The sequence below is a fragment of the Perca flavescens genome, chromosome 7 (genome assembly GCF_004354835.1).
Source record: "Perca flavescens isolate YP-PL-M2 chromosome 7, PFLA_1.0, whole genome shotgun sequence".
NCBI lineage: Eukaryota > Metazoa > Chordata > Actinopteri > Perciformes > Percidae > Perca > Perca flavescens.
Genome location: NC_041337.1, coordinates 12,495,463 through 12,512,991, shown reverse-complemented (window position 1 = coordinate 12,512,991; position 17,529 = coordinate 12,495,463). Strand labels below are relative to the sequence as shown.

The 17,529-nt window shown below is 39.9% G+C and overlaps 1 protein-coding gene across 2 annotated transcripts in view; it reads left to right on the top strand.

The window, feature by feature from the left end:
- dlgap4a (discs, large (Drosophila) homolog-associated protein 4a) overlaps positions 1 to 17,529 on the top strand; it is an 81,529-nt gene that overhangs the window by 55,878 nt on the left and 8,122 nt on the right. For both annotated transcript variants that reach the window (XM_028583717.1, XM_028583718.1), the window contains 4 exons: positions 4,287 to 5,578; positions 5,886 to 6,121; positions 7,179 to 7,326; positions 8,418 to 8,658. In XM_028583717.1, the coding sequence (XP_028439518.1) occupies positions 4,358 to 5,578; positions 5,886 to 6,121; positions 7,179 to 7,326; positions 8,418 to 8,658 (1,846 nt within the window). In that variant the 5' untranslated portion in view covers positions 4,287 to 4,357. The remainder of the gene's footprint in view (positions 1 to 4,286; positions 5,579 to 5,885; positions 6,122 to 7,178; positions 7,327 to 8,417; positions 8,659 to 17,529) is intronic.

The window sequence follows — 17,529 nt, the reverse complement described above, 5'->3', positions numbered from 1 at the left end:
GGTGTGGTTGATTCTTTCTTCTGGTCTCTCAATAATTGACAGCGACATGTATACAATCCATTACACTTTATTCTACAACACAAAAAAGAAAATTTCAAACAGGAACAAGTTAGACACATTGAACAAAACATTGCACTAGGAAGGAATTCAAAATACAACGCCTAATTTTACAACCTTACACAGCAACAGACAACATGTCAAGCTAGTCCCCAATGTTTTTTTATTTCACCAGGAGTGCCCTAATTATCAAAACCATCTCTACCTTGACAGCTGAAAAGTGGATGCATAGCCTAAAAGATACTATAAATATTATTTCCCCTTGGGCCTTTTTTTTACTCTGTCAGAGCAAGCTCTAGAAACAACATTACATAACTGCACGGTACTTGGAAAGTCTCAAACGTCTTCCAACAATGAACATTAATCAAAGCTGCAGCCTTGGTAACATTTGTGCTTGTTTACTGTTTGTCATCTGGCTTTGATTTTTCTGCGCAGTACAAGTGATGGCAACGTTGTATAGGAGCCAACTTAGAAGTCCCAGATCTCAGACAGCTACAGAAGTACATGTACGCAGTACACAGTAATAGCCAGTAATAAGTAATAAGCCAGTATAATACAGTAAAGGACTGTTTTACTGTAGTAAATAAGTTGGTGGTTTGACCATCGGAAGACTCCTATATGATTCAAATTTCAGTTTTAAGACATTAAATAGTTTTTGTGACAGTGGTACGAGTCAGTAAATATTGTATTTTCAGTCATATATGCAGAATTATCTCTTTTAAGACTTTCAAATTGTTTTAATTTCAGGATTTTTGTTCAGTGTTGATATGTTTTACATCTTAACATGCACTATAAGAGGTGTTTTGTAATGTGCTACATAAGTACTCACTGTAGAGAACCTGTAAAGACTGGTCAAATCATGGCTGGGTTGGCTCAGTGGGTAGAGCAGGCGCATGTCTACTGAGAGGTTTATGCCTCAACGCAGAGGTCTAGGGTTCGAATCTGACCTGTGACAATTTCCTGCACGTCTTCCCCCTCTCTTTCTCTCACCTAGCTGTCCTGTCGAAATTAAAGGTGAAAAAAATAAATAAATAAAGACTGGGCAAATCTCATTATCCATAATGTTTGATGGTGATTGTGGTTTTCCATAGATTACCTTCACACACCAATCAACCAAATGCTTGCATGAGTTTTTACCCTCCAGATGACCCATACAGGGCCAGAATAGACAAACAACTGTGAGATCACTCTCCGTCCACGTTACATAAGTGCATTAAAACTGCAACCAATATAGCATGTATGAGATCATTTGATGTTGCCCTTTTGATGATGCATGTGCTGCATATGTAGCTGCTGGTGAAAGAGAGGTAACCATCCTGTCACTCAGTGAATGTGCAAGATTCTCTGAGATAATACCCACAGCCAGTTATTGCTTCCCTACGGTGTGCACGTGTGAAGCAGAGACATATTTGCTAACATCACATGCCATCCAAGGATTCATTCACCTTGTAATTATACAAGAGCCTGCTGGTCACCATCACACAGACAGACAGATGCACTGAACCTGTGACAGAATTACATGAACAGTGAACATTATTTCTTTCTCATCTTTCCCCTGTGATGCTCCGCACTTGACAGGGTTGTGTTGGTGCGGTGGAAGGGTGGGTGGGTAGTTAGCACGTTTATGCGTGTGTCAGCATGTGTTGGTGTGTCAGTGGGTAGGTGTGTGTCAGATTGTCGGCAGTGGCGCCTACAGGACGGGAACACATGGGGCTACAGTCAGCTCGGGTGGATGAATTATAACAGGCTGCGCCGTTGTAAAACGCTGGTGTATTTGTCAGCACACCGCTGTGCCCGTCCAGGAACACTGACTCAGATAAGTAGCTGCTCTCACACTGTAGAGAGTGTATGGGAGGTCAGAGAGACGTATGAAGTGGCAAACCAACACAGTGGAATGAAAATGTCTGCAGTTAACATTCCACATTCAGCTCCCAGGCAAGATTTCATGCTTGCTGTGGGAGAGGGCTCTTACCATTGACTGATCAGTGAGTCACTCCACTGTGATACAGACAGCATCTGTTGGAGTGAATTTAATGCAGCATGGATTTTTGCTGTGTGAATTACGAGTTTTCATAACCTTGATGCAATATGACTGTTCATAGTGAGCTTTGAGAATGAGTAGGCCTGTGATAGAAGAAGACGAGACAGTAGCCCTAAAATATCTCTTTTTTTCCCCCTCATTTGCTCTGCATTGTGTTTCTATACTATCTGAACCAGGCCACCAAGTTTCCCTTTATGGCAGAGATATATCATATACAGTAGATGACAAAAGCAAATTAAGGGCTATGTTAAGATACATTACTGTAGTTGCACTGGAAATTGTATGGCATATTGACTAAGAGGCCATATTAGATTTAGCGTTATCCCAGGAAAGCGGTGAGAAAACAACCATTAGCTATACATCAGAGCTGTCATCCCCCGTCAGCTCTCTGAAGAGCTATTTTCAAAATCTTATCTAGAACAACTTCCTACAAAATAAAATGAAAACATACATATTATGTAAATAATACCAGGGCAGTTAATTAAAGTTTTATAAGATTGAATTCAGTATTTATCCCTGTTTGTATCTAATTCAAATGAAATATGAAATATTCTATAGAAATATTTTAGTGAGCATTAGAGGAAATTTATTGTTCCCCATGGTTTCGAAAGGAATGGAATCACAGTTTATTCCACAGTTAGTGGATTCAAGAGGATGGTGAAGCACCAAAAATAATTTGTTGAAATGAGAGTTTATTTCCTTCTTTGGAACAAATAGCGCTCCTTAAATATAAAGCTAATTTACATGTGTGAGTCACAAAATTGCTCTCCTATGCATTATCAGCGGAGTAGCTCCAGGCCGTACATCACGGTGGTGTCATAGATAGGCCTCTGGCTGTCTGGATGCCTGCTATGGTGGAACTGTTCATGCATTAAACTCCATAGTCCCTCCTTTTCAGTGAAAATAATCTGTGATTTAGTCTGTTTGTCTTTCGATTTCCATCCTTACGACTCCATTGTTCTTATGTGTTTAGTGGCGACATGATAGAAACAGAAAAACTGTGTATTGTTCATTGTTTGCTTTTAAGAATCAAACCACTTTAATCCCAACATGTTCATTACTTTTTTATCATGCAAGGATTTTTTCTTAAATACACATATGATTTATTAAACCTAGACATATACATTTTTAAATGCAATTTAAGAAAATACAATGTTCATATGTGTGTGTGTTTTCCCCAAAACCCAAACAGTGTCCTTTGTGCACTTGCTGCTGGTGCTCCACCTGGTGGTTTGCGGTATGAAGCAACTCATATGGTAACTTACTGTAGAACAGGGATCTTCAACAGGGGGTCCGTGACCCCTAGGGGGTCGTCAGAGTAAATGCAGGGGGGCCTCCAAATTAATCCAACATATTATAAGCAAACTGGCCTATAGGTAAGGTAGTCACTAAGGTAGCCATCCACAGATACAGTTATTCCTAAGGATTCACAGTGCCACATGTATGTTTAACATTAAAACAAGATTTATAAAATCATTCAAACAACTATTTTAATAGCTTAGTATTCTATGCAAAAAATGTATGTAAATAAAGGCTTTAGTCCGCCCTACAAGTTATTGTAGGCCCAGTTTAATATGCAACATTTTATACAATATATGTAGTAGGGGGTCCCTGCTCCGTCTCTCTTCCAGTTAAGGGGTCCTTGGCTTAAAAATGTTGAAGACCCCTGCTGTAGAGGACAATGGCTATGTTCTCCACACTACTGGCTGTGTTATGCTGACTTTGTGAAATGCGCCACTAAACAGAGACAGTCTATAATGTCTTTTTTAGCTCAATTACTGTACTGAAAAGTCAAGGACACACAGAGAAAAAAACACTTCTAAATGGGCTCTGGCACTAATGTTTTCATTAGCTTTAAGTATTGCTGTGGAGAACATCCCCTCTGAGCCTTTATATTGTACGCAAAATGGCTGTTTTACTGCTATGCACTGTTAACTATAATCTCTATAAAGGGAAAAACTGCTCATTTTCATTAAACAATCCTAAGAGAATCTGCCAGGATAAAATGGTTTAATTAGAGGAAATAAAATGTGACAGGAAAGATTTTACGGTTTTAAAAGTTGTTATATATACTTCCACACAACTATCAGAATGCATTTCTAAATAGCAGCACCAATCAGATATCCTTCTTAACAATGACTTGAATACCATGTTTAATAGATCATTTCTGTGTCTTTCCACATTGCAGGATGAGCCCTGATGAGGTCAGTAGATCCGTACTGATTGGAGACATGTTTTAAGGACGACATCTAAGCCACCATGAAAGGGTTAGGAGCCAACCGCAGTCGTCACCTGTCTGACTCTTGTGAACCAGCAGGTTGCCCCCAGAAGCCTCTCTATCCTTTGACCTCTGACCCTCACAGCTCCTTTCTGTTGAGCCCCACCATAAATCACTATGGCACCTTGGACCCCCATCTCCACCAGTGCCCTCCCACCATCCCCACCCCCATGACCCCTGACTGCCTGCTGCCTTTTAGCCAGATGTCCAACAGCAGCACCTTCCCTCGTCTGCACTTCACCACCCAGACTGACCAGGTTGACTGCTCCCAGGCCTGTATGGCTGGGGGTGGTGGAGTTGGGCAGGGCAGCAGAGCAGGTCCACTGTCCACATCCTTGTCTATGGGCATGGGCTTGGGTCTGGGCCTTACTGGTGCTCCTATGATCACCAGTGGATCAGCCACCATCTCCACTGCAGCAGCAGCCAAGATGAATCGGTTACCCTCCAACCTTTTGGATCAGTTAGAGAGGCACCTGCCCTTACAGCATGATGGCTTCAGTACGCTGCAGTTTCATAGAGGACGGATGTCGAAGCAACGCAGTGAAAGCCCAGGACGCATTCGTCACCTGATGCACTCTGTGCAGAAGCTATTTGCCAAGTCCCAGTCCCTGGAAAACTCTGCAATCAAAGGCAACATAAACGGCCGTTCTGCTGGAGGAATGACTGGCACCACGGGAGCTGGTGAGGAGGGTGGTAGACCAACACGCAGGAGCAAGAGTAAAGACAGGGCTAAAACTGAGGGGCCAAAGCAGAGACCTAGACCTAATGCACTAGGCCTCTGGAGCTCAGACGATGCCCTGGACACTGACACAACCAAAGCTGGCACTATTGCTGTAGGTTACCGCAACCCATTGACCATGATGACCCTTGGCAGAGCGGTGTCAGACAGCCAGGCCCCTCCCAGACATATCCCACAGGGCTACCATACCATTTCTGCACATACTCTCAAGACCTCCAAAAGCAGCAGTGACCTCAAGTTTCTGGCATGCCAGGCGACACAGGTAGGATTGAAGGAAGAGGAGGGAAGAACCAGGCGAAGCAAGGATGATATACTGGTGAAGAGGGGCTCCTGGTCCACTCTCACCCTCAGCCAGGCCAGGCAAGTGTTGCAGAAGGGCTCTGCTACTGTTAACAGGACCCTGCTTAAATCAAAGTCATGCCACCAAGACCTGGCACAACATTTCCTTCAGGTAGGAGGGCCAGTGAGTATTCATCTTCATCATCATTCTTTGTAAGTTTGCATGGATATTTCTATGATTTCTCTGAGGTTTGTTGGTTTTATTGACCAGTTTTAAGCACTGGAAGAATAGATTTCCATGAGGTTAATCACTTTCATATATTTCTTTTTCAAGTAGGCTACCGTTGCTGTACATGCTCAGAATCATACTGCAAAATGTATTTAAACAAAGTGACGCAAACCATGAAATTCATCACAGTGTCTAAGGGTTACACCTGTAGTAGCTTCATTACATGGTTTAAGAGTCTAGCAACGGTGTTTTCATAATCCAGGTCCCACTGGGGGACTGGACAGGAACTCTGGGTCGAGGCCGGGCCAGAGGAACTGAGATCCCCTGTCGAAGGATGCGCAGTGGCAGCTATGTGAAAGCTATGGGAGACTTAGAAGACAGTGAGGACTCAGAAGGAAGTCCCAAACCTTCCCCCAAAGCCACAGCACGTCGCCAGAGCTACCTGAAGGCCACCCAGCACTCCCTGAGTGAGCAGCAGCCACCTCTCCCACAACGCAAGTGAGTCCCATGATTTAGAGTAGCCTATCACATTCATCATATTGAAATTATAACCTGGATTATCATGCTCATTGTTTTGCCATAGTTGTGTTTGTTCTCTTTTACGTTACATTCATTAAAATAGAAATAAGCACTGAAGGGGTATATGTTGTGAAAGTTGTGGGAAGAAACATTTTTCGCATGTCCACAAAGGTAGTCAGCAGGTGGCAGCATCTTGTCACAAATAATTGTCTGGATGTGCAGCAGCACTTAGTCAAAACAATCTCTTAGAAGCTATTCATGGAGGAAGAGATGTATATTAATGAGAGGGGACAATAAATTACATACAGTATCATCTTCATTTGGTACAAAAGCAGTAGGAGATGAAATGTTGCCATGTGTTCTACCCCTACCTCCACACGGACAGGCCTCGTTGCTACGCTCTCATGCGGGAGGACTATCTGTGGTCTCCACTACAGAGTGCATGCTCTATGCAGCATCTGAGGTCAGTGTCAACCATAGGCAGGCAGTATGGCCCTCCACCCACCCTCACTTGCCCTACCACCAATACCCACCACCTTTTTTTTGGCTAACCTCTCCCAGTACTTCTCCTCTCTGCATCCTGTTCCATCTATTGTCTTGCAGGTACCCTGAGTGGTGTGTTAGTACTTTACTCTTGCCTGCTTCCTCAAGCCCTGGTTTCATAATTTGCAAATGTTCCATGGAAATCACTCAACCACACCCTGCTGCTCATTATGCACACACATTTTCACGAACACCAGGTGCCAAAAGGGCAAGCCACAACAGAGGAAACTTTTTTAAAAAATGTCCTAGATCAAGCAGAAAGTGAATTTCATATTTATCAGTTTCACTAATTAATGTTTCCTCCGTGCTGCTATTTTAAACCCGAGCACATATCACTATCCACCCATCTCAATAGTATTTAACTTTAAAATACCCAGGGGAACTTTTTGGAGTGTGATTTAAAGTTTCTCCTGGATATCATCAATTAAACACAGCCCTCACTTATTCCAGTCTCTGACTTCTGAGAGTCTGATTATTACATTCACTTCCACAGCTCCCTGCCTTCCCTGAAAGAGCTTTCGACTAATCGGAGCCTCGATAACTTAGACTGCTTGGTGAGCCCGTTGGAGGCCCCTCCACGCTACAGAAACAATGATTTCAGCCATTGCTCCGGCACACTGGGCAGAGGCTCGGGCACTCAGGTATGTCTCTTATCTTATCAAATGTCAAATTTTCTCATGTGTGTCTGTTAACTAAGGTGTTGTAGATTTGAGTCATGATGTTGAACGTGACAGCAATATTGAATGTGTTTTTTCATGGTATAATATACATATTCATACCTTATAAAATTTCAGATCTCTTGAAACTGCTAATTAGATCATCTTGGATTAATTCCAGTGACCCACTAAAAATCACCAGGGAATGAGCAAAAAATAAATTGACACAACTCTCCAATTTTGAATCTGTCGTGAGAGAATATTTAAGTGTAATGTCTGTTGAGACGGTCTATGAATGAGCCAGCCGGGAATAAGCTGGTGGAATAGAAGAGATGCTTGAGAGTGTTTGCAGAATGTCAAAGTGGGACATATGCCTCAGTGTAAACCTAAGGGAACTTGTTGTATATCTTCGTCAGTAGGATTGGAGTGGGATGCAGAATCACACACCAGACTAATGCAAACATCCTTTTAAGAAGCAATGGCATCAGTCTCTACTTGTACATGGGATCCAGTTTCTTTTCAAGTAAAACAATCAGAGTAAAGAATGTGTACTAAACTACAACAATTTGAGTGAGTTGATTTTGAGGGATAGTTATTTATGTCTATGTAGCACCCACGACACGTTTGTATACTACTAAAATGCCAAACATAAAAATACTTGTAATGGCTTTAATGAGTTATTTGCAGTTCCAACAAAAGAGAGATCCCCCCTAAACTGAGATGACTTTGTTTAAATAACTGTTCGAGGCCCAAAGAAGTTAAATTATCCAATAATTTTACAACACAAATCACCTCAACCAGCTACAACAGAAAAATGCTATTTACACATTAGTGCATCAGTATGAACAATCTAATAATGTCTTATATAATGACATGCCAGTCTCACCATTTTACTGTGAAATTAGTACTTCTACTGTACTTTTGATACTTAAGGTACATTCTGATGATACTTGTAATTGAGTATTTTGGCATTGTTGTATAGCCACGTTTACTCCAGTAAAAGCTTTGAGTCCTTCTTCAGCCACTGGGTATGTACTTGTTAAATGCATGTTTCTCAGTCTTCCCTCTGCGCTTAGCGTGTGAGTCTGCACACGTTCTTACAGGTATACGGGCAGGGCTGTGGGCACTCAGTACCCTACTGTGAGGGAGAATCACAGGCAGTGGAGGCTCTGGATCTGCCTGCGCCCACGTGCTTCCGGTCGCGCAGCCACAGCTACCTGCGGGCCATTCAGGCAGGCTGCTCCCAGGATGAAGATACGGCCTCTGTGGACTCAGACTCACCACCATTCATCAGTACAGGCTACAGCTCCAACACCAGTGAGTACCAGTGAGGACAAGTTGGGACAGATCTGCTGAAGATAGTCTTTTAAATTTTCAAAACAATATTTGCAGAAAGGGAGGATATATTTGCCATTAAATACTAACGACACATCTATTTACTCAGCTTAGTAATAGCTAAATTAACATTTTGTAGGAAATTTAAAAATTGTCCTTTAAAGGAAGTAGGCCTATCCATGGACTTCACTGAAATCTATACAAATCAGAATTCAAAACATTTCTCTTTTAAAGTACACTAACTAACAATTTCATATTCATAGCACAGACACAACTCTAAACAGTATAGCATATTTCTGTCTTTGCTATAGGTACAATTGTTTTCCCAAAAGGATTAAATAAAATGTCACCTTTTAACTTAGATTAACAGAGTTGTGTCTTGCTTAATTAGTTTGCTTTGTTGTGGATGATCTCTGTGCTGAAAGAAAGAAAGCTCTGGAATACAAAATGCGTGACACATGAGATGTAGATAATAATAGAAAATAGTTTTTGTGCAAAGTTGGTATAAGAATAATTCTTACAAAAGTCCATGACAAAATATTCATACATCAACAGTGATGCGGAGTTGGGCAACAACAGCACTTTTCTGAATTGATAAATAAATGCATATAGTAACAGGAAAGCAGGACATTTTCCATGCAATCATTATTGTGAAAAGTAGAACTTGAAAAGTTTGACTCCACTTTGTTGCCACCAAATCTGTGTATCGCTTTTCAGTATGTTGTTTGATTTATGTCAAATTTCCAACCATCCTTCCTTTTCAAATGATAACTGTTGGGTTTTCAACACTCAGTCTGCAATAATGTCTCCATTGAGCATCTTTATATTGTAGATAGGCATTTATAAAATTCTGTTTTTTTTTGAGAATGATGTGAGCAGTCACACAAATGCTGCTGGAAATTAATACTTTTTTTTATTGTTTTGGGTTTTAAATGTTTTTTTTGTCGAGTTATATTGTGTTTGTGTTGAAGTGAAGTGCCAATAATTTGGACGTGAATGCATGAAGTAAATTAGGGCATTTAATATGAAAAACAAAAATATGTAATTCTTCTTCAGCTCTTTTTTCTGACGGGTGTAATTCTCTTATGACTGAATAACGTAGCCTGAAGCTGTGAGATATATCTAACAATTAAGAATAAAATATAGGATATGGCAGGATTAGTTACATTTTGTAAAGAGTCCAAATGTGATACAGGTTAATTATGTTTATCATCATTAGCATATTAAAGATGACCTAAATGATCGTACAAACCAATAGTATTCTTTCTGGGTACCTATATGATAAATTGCAATTCTAGTCATACTAGTGTTGTGTATTATTGCTTCACATGTCTTAATGCATTAAACATTCATATATTAAAAAACTATATTTACAGTGTACTTTTGCCTCACACAATGAATATCTACTGTTATTATAATCGTTTGATACTGTTATTTTCAGTTATTTGCTATATATACACTATAGGCTATATGTACTGGTTCCTTACGAATATAACCCAAACTTACATGAACAACTAGGAGGAAGTATCTATTTATTTATGTTAACTGGCAATTGCAAATATATCATATAGGCTTATTCGTTTTACAAAACATTGTCTGATTTTGTGTAATCCAGGAGTTTTTTTGTTTTTGTCTTGATTGCCATAAAGACTGAATAACATCCTCGTCAAAACAAAAACGGGATAAAAACTGGAAACGACTCGATTTAAATAGAGCTCCATTGTTCAGGGCAGGCGGCCACAATGGATCGAATATGTATGAGCTTGTCAAGACCAGACTGTCCTTTCCCGCGGTGCCAGGGACCAAAATGAAACGCACCTATCGCGAAGACATTCACAAACACGTCATACAGAGACCTAAACCAATCACGTTTCTGTTCGATTACATCGAAGACCAGAACTGACCAGTCGCTCGCAGAGAGCAGTAACGGAGAAAACGTGGACTCCAATCCTCGTCGTCAAGGGCGTGGACTACAAATCTTTTCTTCACAGCACCGTTGTGTGTGTCTTACGGCAGGATACTGAGCCCGTCTGCATCTTGTCTGCATTTCATGGATGACCAAAAAATAAGGATTTTACGAGTCAACCGCCATACAGTAAGATTGTGTCGCTTTTTCTCCGATTGGGTGTAAATGTTTAGACTGTCAATTGTTGTCGGTACGCTAGCAACGGCAAGCTAACGTGAGCTAACGTTAATGGTACGGTAGGTTAGCTAACGTTAGCTAACGTGGATGAAGAAAGGATGAAACCTTAATACGAATCGTTAGCAAGCAGGCGAGGCAGGTAACGTTAGACCGTAATGTGGTTGCTTTTGTTAGACTGGTGGTAACGAGGTACAAAGCTACCGGTAGCAGCTCCTCTCTGTTGGCTCTCCTCCATCTCTACTATATAATGCCTCTGGCTAACGTTAACGTTGTCACTCAACGTTAAAAGCCCTGTGTGAGATCCCACCGTAATGAGCGTTCACTGGCTAGTAGCAAAAGCTAACAGTAGCTAAGGCGTCAACATCATTGGTAAGATAGTATGGACAGCTCGGTAGGTAACGCTAGTTAGGCTGACCCAACCGTCCACGTCTTTTACAGCAGATAGCTCACATTGGTTAATATTATAAGCGATCTTACTTTGCCAAATAGTTTAATGTCAGAGATGTTTTAAGTCGTAACTTACTGGCACGGATCACTCATTAAAACGGAAAAAACCCATTATACATATTGTGAAGTCGCATCAACATCGGACTGATAGAGTATTTTGTTTATTTTACATGTGATCTTTTGGATTAACATTAACTGTCAAATTGAGTAAAGTGCCGTTAACGTTAAACGATACGTCTCTCCTACTCCAGGCTCAACATGTGACAGTGATCTGAGCTCAGAGGCATGGAGGAAGCTATGAATCACGTTGAGCTTAACTTATAAGTCAAAATCAGAATGAGATTCATTGCTAAAGTAAGTTTTCACTTGCATGGCATTTCCCTTGATGTATTTGGTGCATACAGAGAAATAGGAACACTAGAGCAAAAATACTGCAACAGTTAAATATATCATAGAAATATTACAATAAAAAATATGTAGACACTATTAAATGTGTAGAAAATAGCCTAACCGCACGGTTTTGTGCAGGGTGTGCAAAATATTTATCTGGATTTGCAAAAGTCAAATCTTTTTACTTTTTACTGCTGCACATTATATGTCTCTTGCATGGCTTTCTCCTGATCAGGTACAAAGTACAATTTCTTTTCTTTTTCTTTTTTTTAAGTTTAACATTGATTGTTGGAAGATAATATTGAGTTGACTCCAACTGTGTTTTAAAGACATGATGTGCGGAGATCAATTTAGTGTCTAAAAACCTAACTTTCAAAAAAGATTTTTACCTCAACTGCCATAACTGGAGTGGCTATTTTTGGTCCACAGTTTCATGGGCCATTTTTCATTCTGTAGCTAGCTACCATGTGTTGAGACCTGAGGACACAATCAATAATGTATCAGCTTCCTGCCCTGTGTAGTGCTTTGCAGTTAGGACACTTCACTGGGCTTTTATGAAAAGGACCACCTGACAAGAGACGGATGTGCAAACAAAAGGAGTGATAAGATCACTCACAATAGCATTACCCATGTCCCTTTTCTATGCTCACTGACTCTATTATTTCGATTGGTTAGGGGAATTCAGCACATCATGTTAGGCATTAAATACTAACTTATGTTTAGGAACTTATTTATTTTCTTTGGTCTTTCAAAGTTTAAAATTATCCTAGCAGGTTGCTGGGTATCATCAGAAACACTGTCTTTGAAGCTTCATTGTGGCAACAAGGCATGTTCATTGTATCCAGCACCATATTACACAAGCCATGGTGTGTCTGTGTATCACCATGGATAGACTGTGAGTCATCCTCCACAGTATTACACACTCTTCCTCTCACTCTCATTGATGAGGTAATCTCTTGACTGAATGGGCGAAGCAACTGTAGTTTCACAGTAAGGTCAACAGCAGGCAGGCTTCCTGATGATGTGTGTGTGTGTGGAACTATTAGTTAACATGGTTAGACAGTACAGTCAAGGCCTGTACATTTCCTGCACTAATTAGAGAACTACTTTAACATAGATGGAAACATTTATTTTGCACCACAGTGGTTTTGGCAGCCACTAAAAAGAATACACTTGGTATAATGTAAGTTTATTACATATTATATCAAACACTCTTTGTGTATTAGAGTATGACAGTATGCTATGTTAATTAGAATTTGTCATAGAGCTTTAAACAAATAATCGATTAGTCAATAGACAGAAAAATAGTCTGCATCTCTTTTGATAATTGATTAATCATTGGGTCATTTTTAAGCAAACATGCCAAATACTCTGTTGTTCCAGCTTCTCAGTTTTGAGGATTTGCTGCTTTTCTTTGTCTTTTGTGACAGTAAACCTTTTTTCACAATTTTCTGACATTTTGTGGACAAAACAACTAATTGAAAGTAGGCTAAACTAAACTTAACTCCTTCCAAAAAGCATTTCTGGTCTTTTTTTTTTTTTTTTTTTTTTGCAATACAGTCTCAAAATAAATTAAAAGTTGCTCAGGTACAATACTCTATCTTGATAAAGCTCCCAGTTTCTCATCCTGAAAGGTTTGTCATCAGAAGCAGCACCTGTCTTTTTATCAGCTGATTAGGCTGTAACCCAGACTGTTGCCTCAGTCCAGCAGGTCAGACTAAGGACCACAGGAGGATAAGGATATATTAAGGATATCAGACTATACAGCAGATAAGAATGGACAAACCAAGTCTCCAGAAGTGCAAAGGAAGGACAACATTATTGGGAATTTGTCTCAATTTGAATGGCTGTCCTCAAGACAAGGTGTTTTCTTTCTTCTTTCATTTTTTTTTATGGAACCATTTTATATTGCATTTGGAATACTAGCCATAGTAGCACGTAAAGGAGAACAAATTGTCTTACTCCTAATGAAATTTAAGGTGTTTGTTTTTATTTCCCGTTTTTGGTGTTGTCACTCTCTTGCTCTGTGTTTGGTAATGGTTTATTTTTTTCCCTAGGGGTATTTCAGCATTGTCTGCTAAAAGGCAGCCTGCCTGTCTTTCCGTCTCAACAGATAGCCCTCTCTGTCATGAAGTCTGTCCACAGTGCTCAATGATTTGCTGCCTTTTTACGCATACCTTCGAGCTTGTTTCTCTTATTCATGAAGCTATTGTGAAAAACGTTACCTATTCCAAATCAGATTTTTGGAACTGAGGTGTCAACAAAATGAATATAAATCATGTAATACACCAATTATAAGCACCAGCAGTGGGGTGAGAACCAAATGGCATCAATTTATCATTTAAATTTACACAGTGATTCAAATTTGAAGGAAAACCCTATACGCAATCCTGGGGCGCTGCAAAAGATTTGACGTTGTTTGGCATCACCATAGGAATTGACCCCCTAGTACTATGTACACATAGTATATTTGTAATTTCAGCAGTTTTCCAGTACATAATGCTATAGTTTTCCCAGCTGACATGAGATTAATTCTTGGGCTAGAGCAAAGCTTTATTTTATATGCCAACGTTTGCAGTTAATATAGCACAGGCCAGCTTACTGGTCAGATTTGAATATAACATAGTTTGCTGAATGGTGTGCCTTGTGTGCTTAATCTGTTTGTCAGAAGTCATGCTCAGCCATGTGTCCTGGTCTAATCTCTCAGTCTGCGACTCCCCCAGCCTGTCAGCCTGCCATTCTATTTTACAATAAGACTGCTAATCTTGGACAGAGCTTCTGCTACCACCTCTTTTCATGATACTTGGCTCATATCCAGAGTTTCACAAAGGCTCATCATTCAGACAAGGCTACAATACTGTTTTTTAAGTTTGGGTGCGTGCTTGGCTTTTGTATATATTGAGCTTGCTGGTCCAGTAGAAACTAATGTTGAACACGCTTGTCTCCACTCGCAAAGAAGTTCTCTGCAGCCTAATTAACACACTTGACTATAGTCAAAATCGCTCAAGAATGAGCTCAGCAGTATTTAACCCAAACCTTACCAGACCACGCAACAGTCTCACCTAAAATGGACTAGAAGCTAGTCCTGCTTTTGTTTTGTAAACAATGCTAATGGCAACAGCATTGAAAATAGTCAAATCATGTACACTCAATTTTTTTTTAACCTGCTGTGGAGGGCCCATTAGTGGTCATCTGATAGCTCTCAGACGGACCTGCTGATGGAGCCAGAGCATATCCTGGGTCAGAGACTGCAGTGCTTTCATAAGTGATCCAACTTAGTTAACATTTGATCATAGCAGTGTTGACAGGGTTGTAATTGCGAGAGGAAGCATTTGGGCCCCTCAAATAAGTGATTCACAGACAGCTGCTGTCCACATAACTTGTCAACGTAAAGCAGGAATTCTTTTTCTCATTCTTTTATTAGCCTAGCTGACATGTTTCCTTTAAACGCTGGACTAAGCAATTTAACGAATCATTAAAATCTTACATAATATAAAAGGCAAGTTCGATGACGGATTTATTTAAAACTAATTATATGGGCTATTTTTGCAGCACAGCCCACGTAAATCGGGCATTGAATAATCATTTTCAATAATTGACGCATGTGAATTAAACAAAATGATTAGGCAAAACATGTAAAACGCAAAAAATTATGTACAGTGATTGATTAATTAAACAATTATATCTTTAAATTGGCCTTATGCTCATTCATTGGTCAGGCATTGATTGTGACAAAGAAACGTGTTATGATTTGAAGGTGGGGTTACCTTTTAGGATTCTGAACAAGTAAAATAAAAGGTTGAGTTGAAAGCTATTAGCAGGTCCTGCCCCTGAGGTCCAGGGTCTGGGCAGCTCATCCATCTCATAATCACCTCTTGGCACTGAGCCCCTAGGTAGGGGATATGGAGCCAGCCATCACACTGCATATTGCACTAGGACAGCAAAATGGATTGTGCTCTTTACTAAAGGTGTGAATAATCTGTAACTAGCCCACTTCACTAGGACTGGTCGTAAACAGCATTAAGCCTATTTGTTTGTCGTTTCGCATAAGTTGTGTTATTGTAGAGCCGAGCAGGAATTGCATGTGTGGATATTTGGCAAAAAGAGGTGATCGATTACAGTGCAAACAACTTTATAGCTCTGTGTATGAGTAAGAGATGCAGTGCAGCCTTGTAGACACAGCAAATGGGATAGAGACGTGTGTTGACTCTGGGTGTAGTAGAACATGATAATTAACTTTGGGAATGTCATGCATCTGTGCTATGAGTACTTAAAGAAGTGTCTCAGTCTTTGGGAATAAATGTTCCATTGTTGGTTGGATATGTTCTTTGAGAGGGGAGGTCAGTCAGGGCTGTATGAGCGACTTGTGAACTGCATGGAGTGGATTCCAAAGCCATGTTTGTGTATGTTGGTGGGATTTAAATGAGGGCTTTAAGGTGCTATGATTCACCGGCTGATGACAGAAGTGCAGCACCCTCACAATTGCAGGGTGTTACTTTTGCTACTAAGATTGAAACCACTACCGGAGATAATAAACTCTACATTTTCATTATTGATCCAAAGCGGTGAGCCTTTATTTACTTTCTTGGTCAAGTAATTTTAAAGAAATATTTCATCCATCATGTGTCAGCGAAGGCTGTAATTGAGTAAAAGTATTTGTCTTCTGTTTGTTTTCCAGCTTGTTTTTAGTCCATATGTTGAAAGTCAGCCAGCTGTTTAAATAGCATCTACACAAAACCGACTCAACATCCTCTCAATTCTTGAAGAAAGCCGGTGGTTTTTCCTGGTTTCTCATGTTGTTGTACAACCACCACAACCCTGCAGTCAGACTGATGACAGAAAAAGAGGCACCAGTCCAGTTCCTTATCCCTGAGTCAGATTGTCTTTGGCCTCATTTCAGTTGCTGTTGAAAGGGTGTGTGAATCTAGCAAGGTTCATATGTCTGTCAGCATCAAAATGTCACACTTATGTTAAGTAGTCTACCATTTGATGGCTCTGATTTAAAGTAATACAGTGCAATTGTTAGTGAGTAATTTCATTAAAAGTCAAATCAGTGTTTTATATTGTATGTCATCTGTTGACCATCAACATGATAGTTAAGTTTATTTACTAATGGATTGTGTGAATTAAACATCTAAAAGGTTGCAGATGTATAGAGACATGGTGCATTTCACATCATTCATAACATTAAGAACATTTAGGATGAATTTGTGCACTTTATGTCATAGAAACATGCAAATAAGTTGTAAACACAACATTGACATATGATCACCTTTTTATGTCGATATGGGGGAACATTTGCTTATTTACACATCTAGCAGTTACGGAGCAACATTATCATTCATTTGGAGTCTTGTTGCTGTCCATCTGTCGAACGCAAGTCCAATATTCGCTCTCTTTTAGCTCTGTCTTTGATCTCTAACTCCTGAAGGAAATATCTGTCTCTTTAGCAGCTAAATGCTAGTTGCTACCAGTGTCTGTCTGCTTTTTGGAGCTGAGCAGGTAGTGTACAGTAGGCTGGGCATGCATCAATATTATCATGATATATGAGGCTGGATATCATCTTACATTTTGGATATCATAATATGAAAACTATTGTCTTTTCCTGGTTTTGAAGGCTGCGTTGCAGTAAAGTGATTTTCTGAACTTACCAGAGTGTTCTAGCTGTTCTTTTATTTGCCTTTACCCCCTTAGTCATTAAGTGGGTAAATATATACTATATAATACTGATGAGTAAATATTTTGTGAGAGCATCAATTGTCAACCATACAATATCGTCGCAATATCGATATCGAGGCAGTTTTCATTTAAAGTGCTCATATTATGCTTTTTTTTGGCTTTTCCCCTTTCCTCTATTGTGTTATACATCTTTT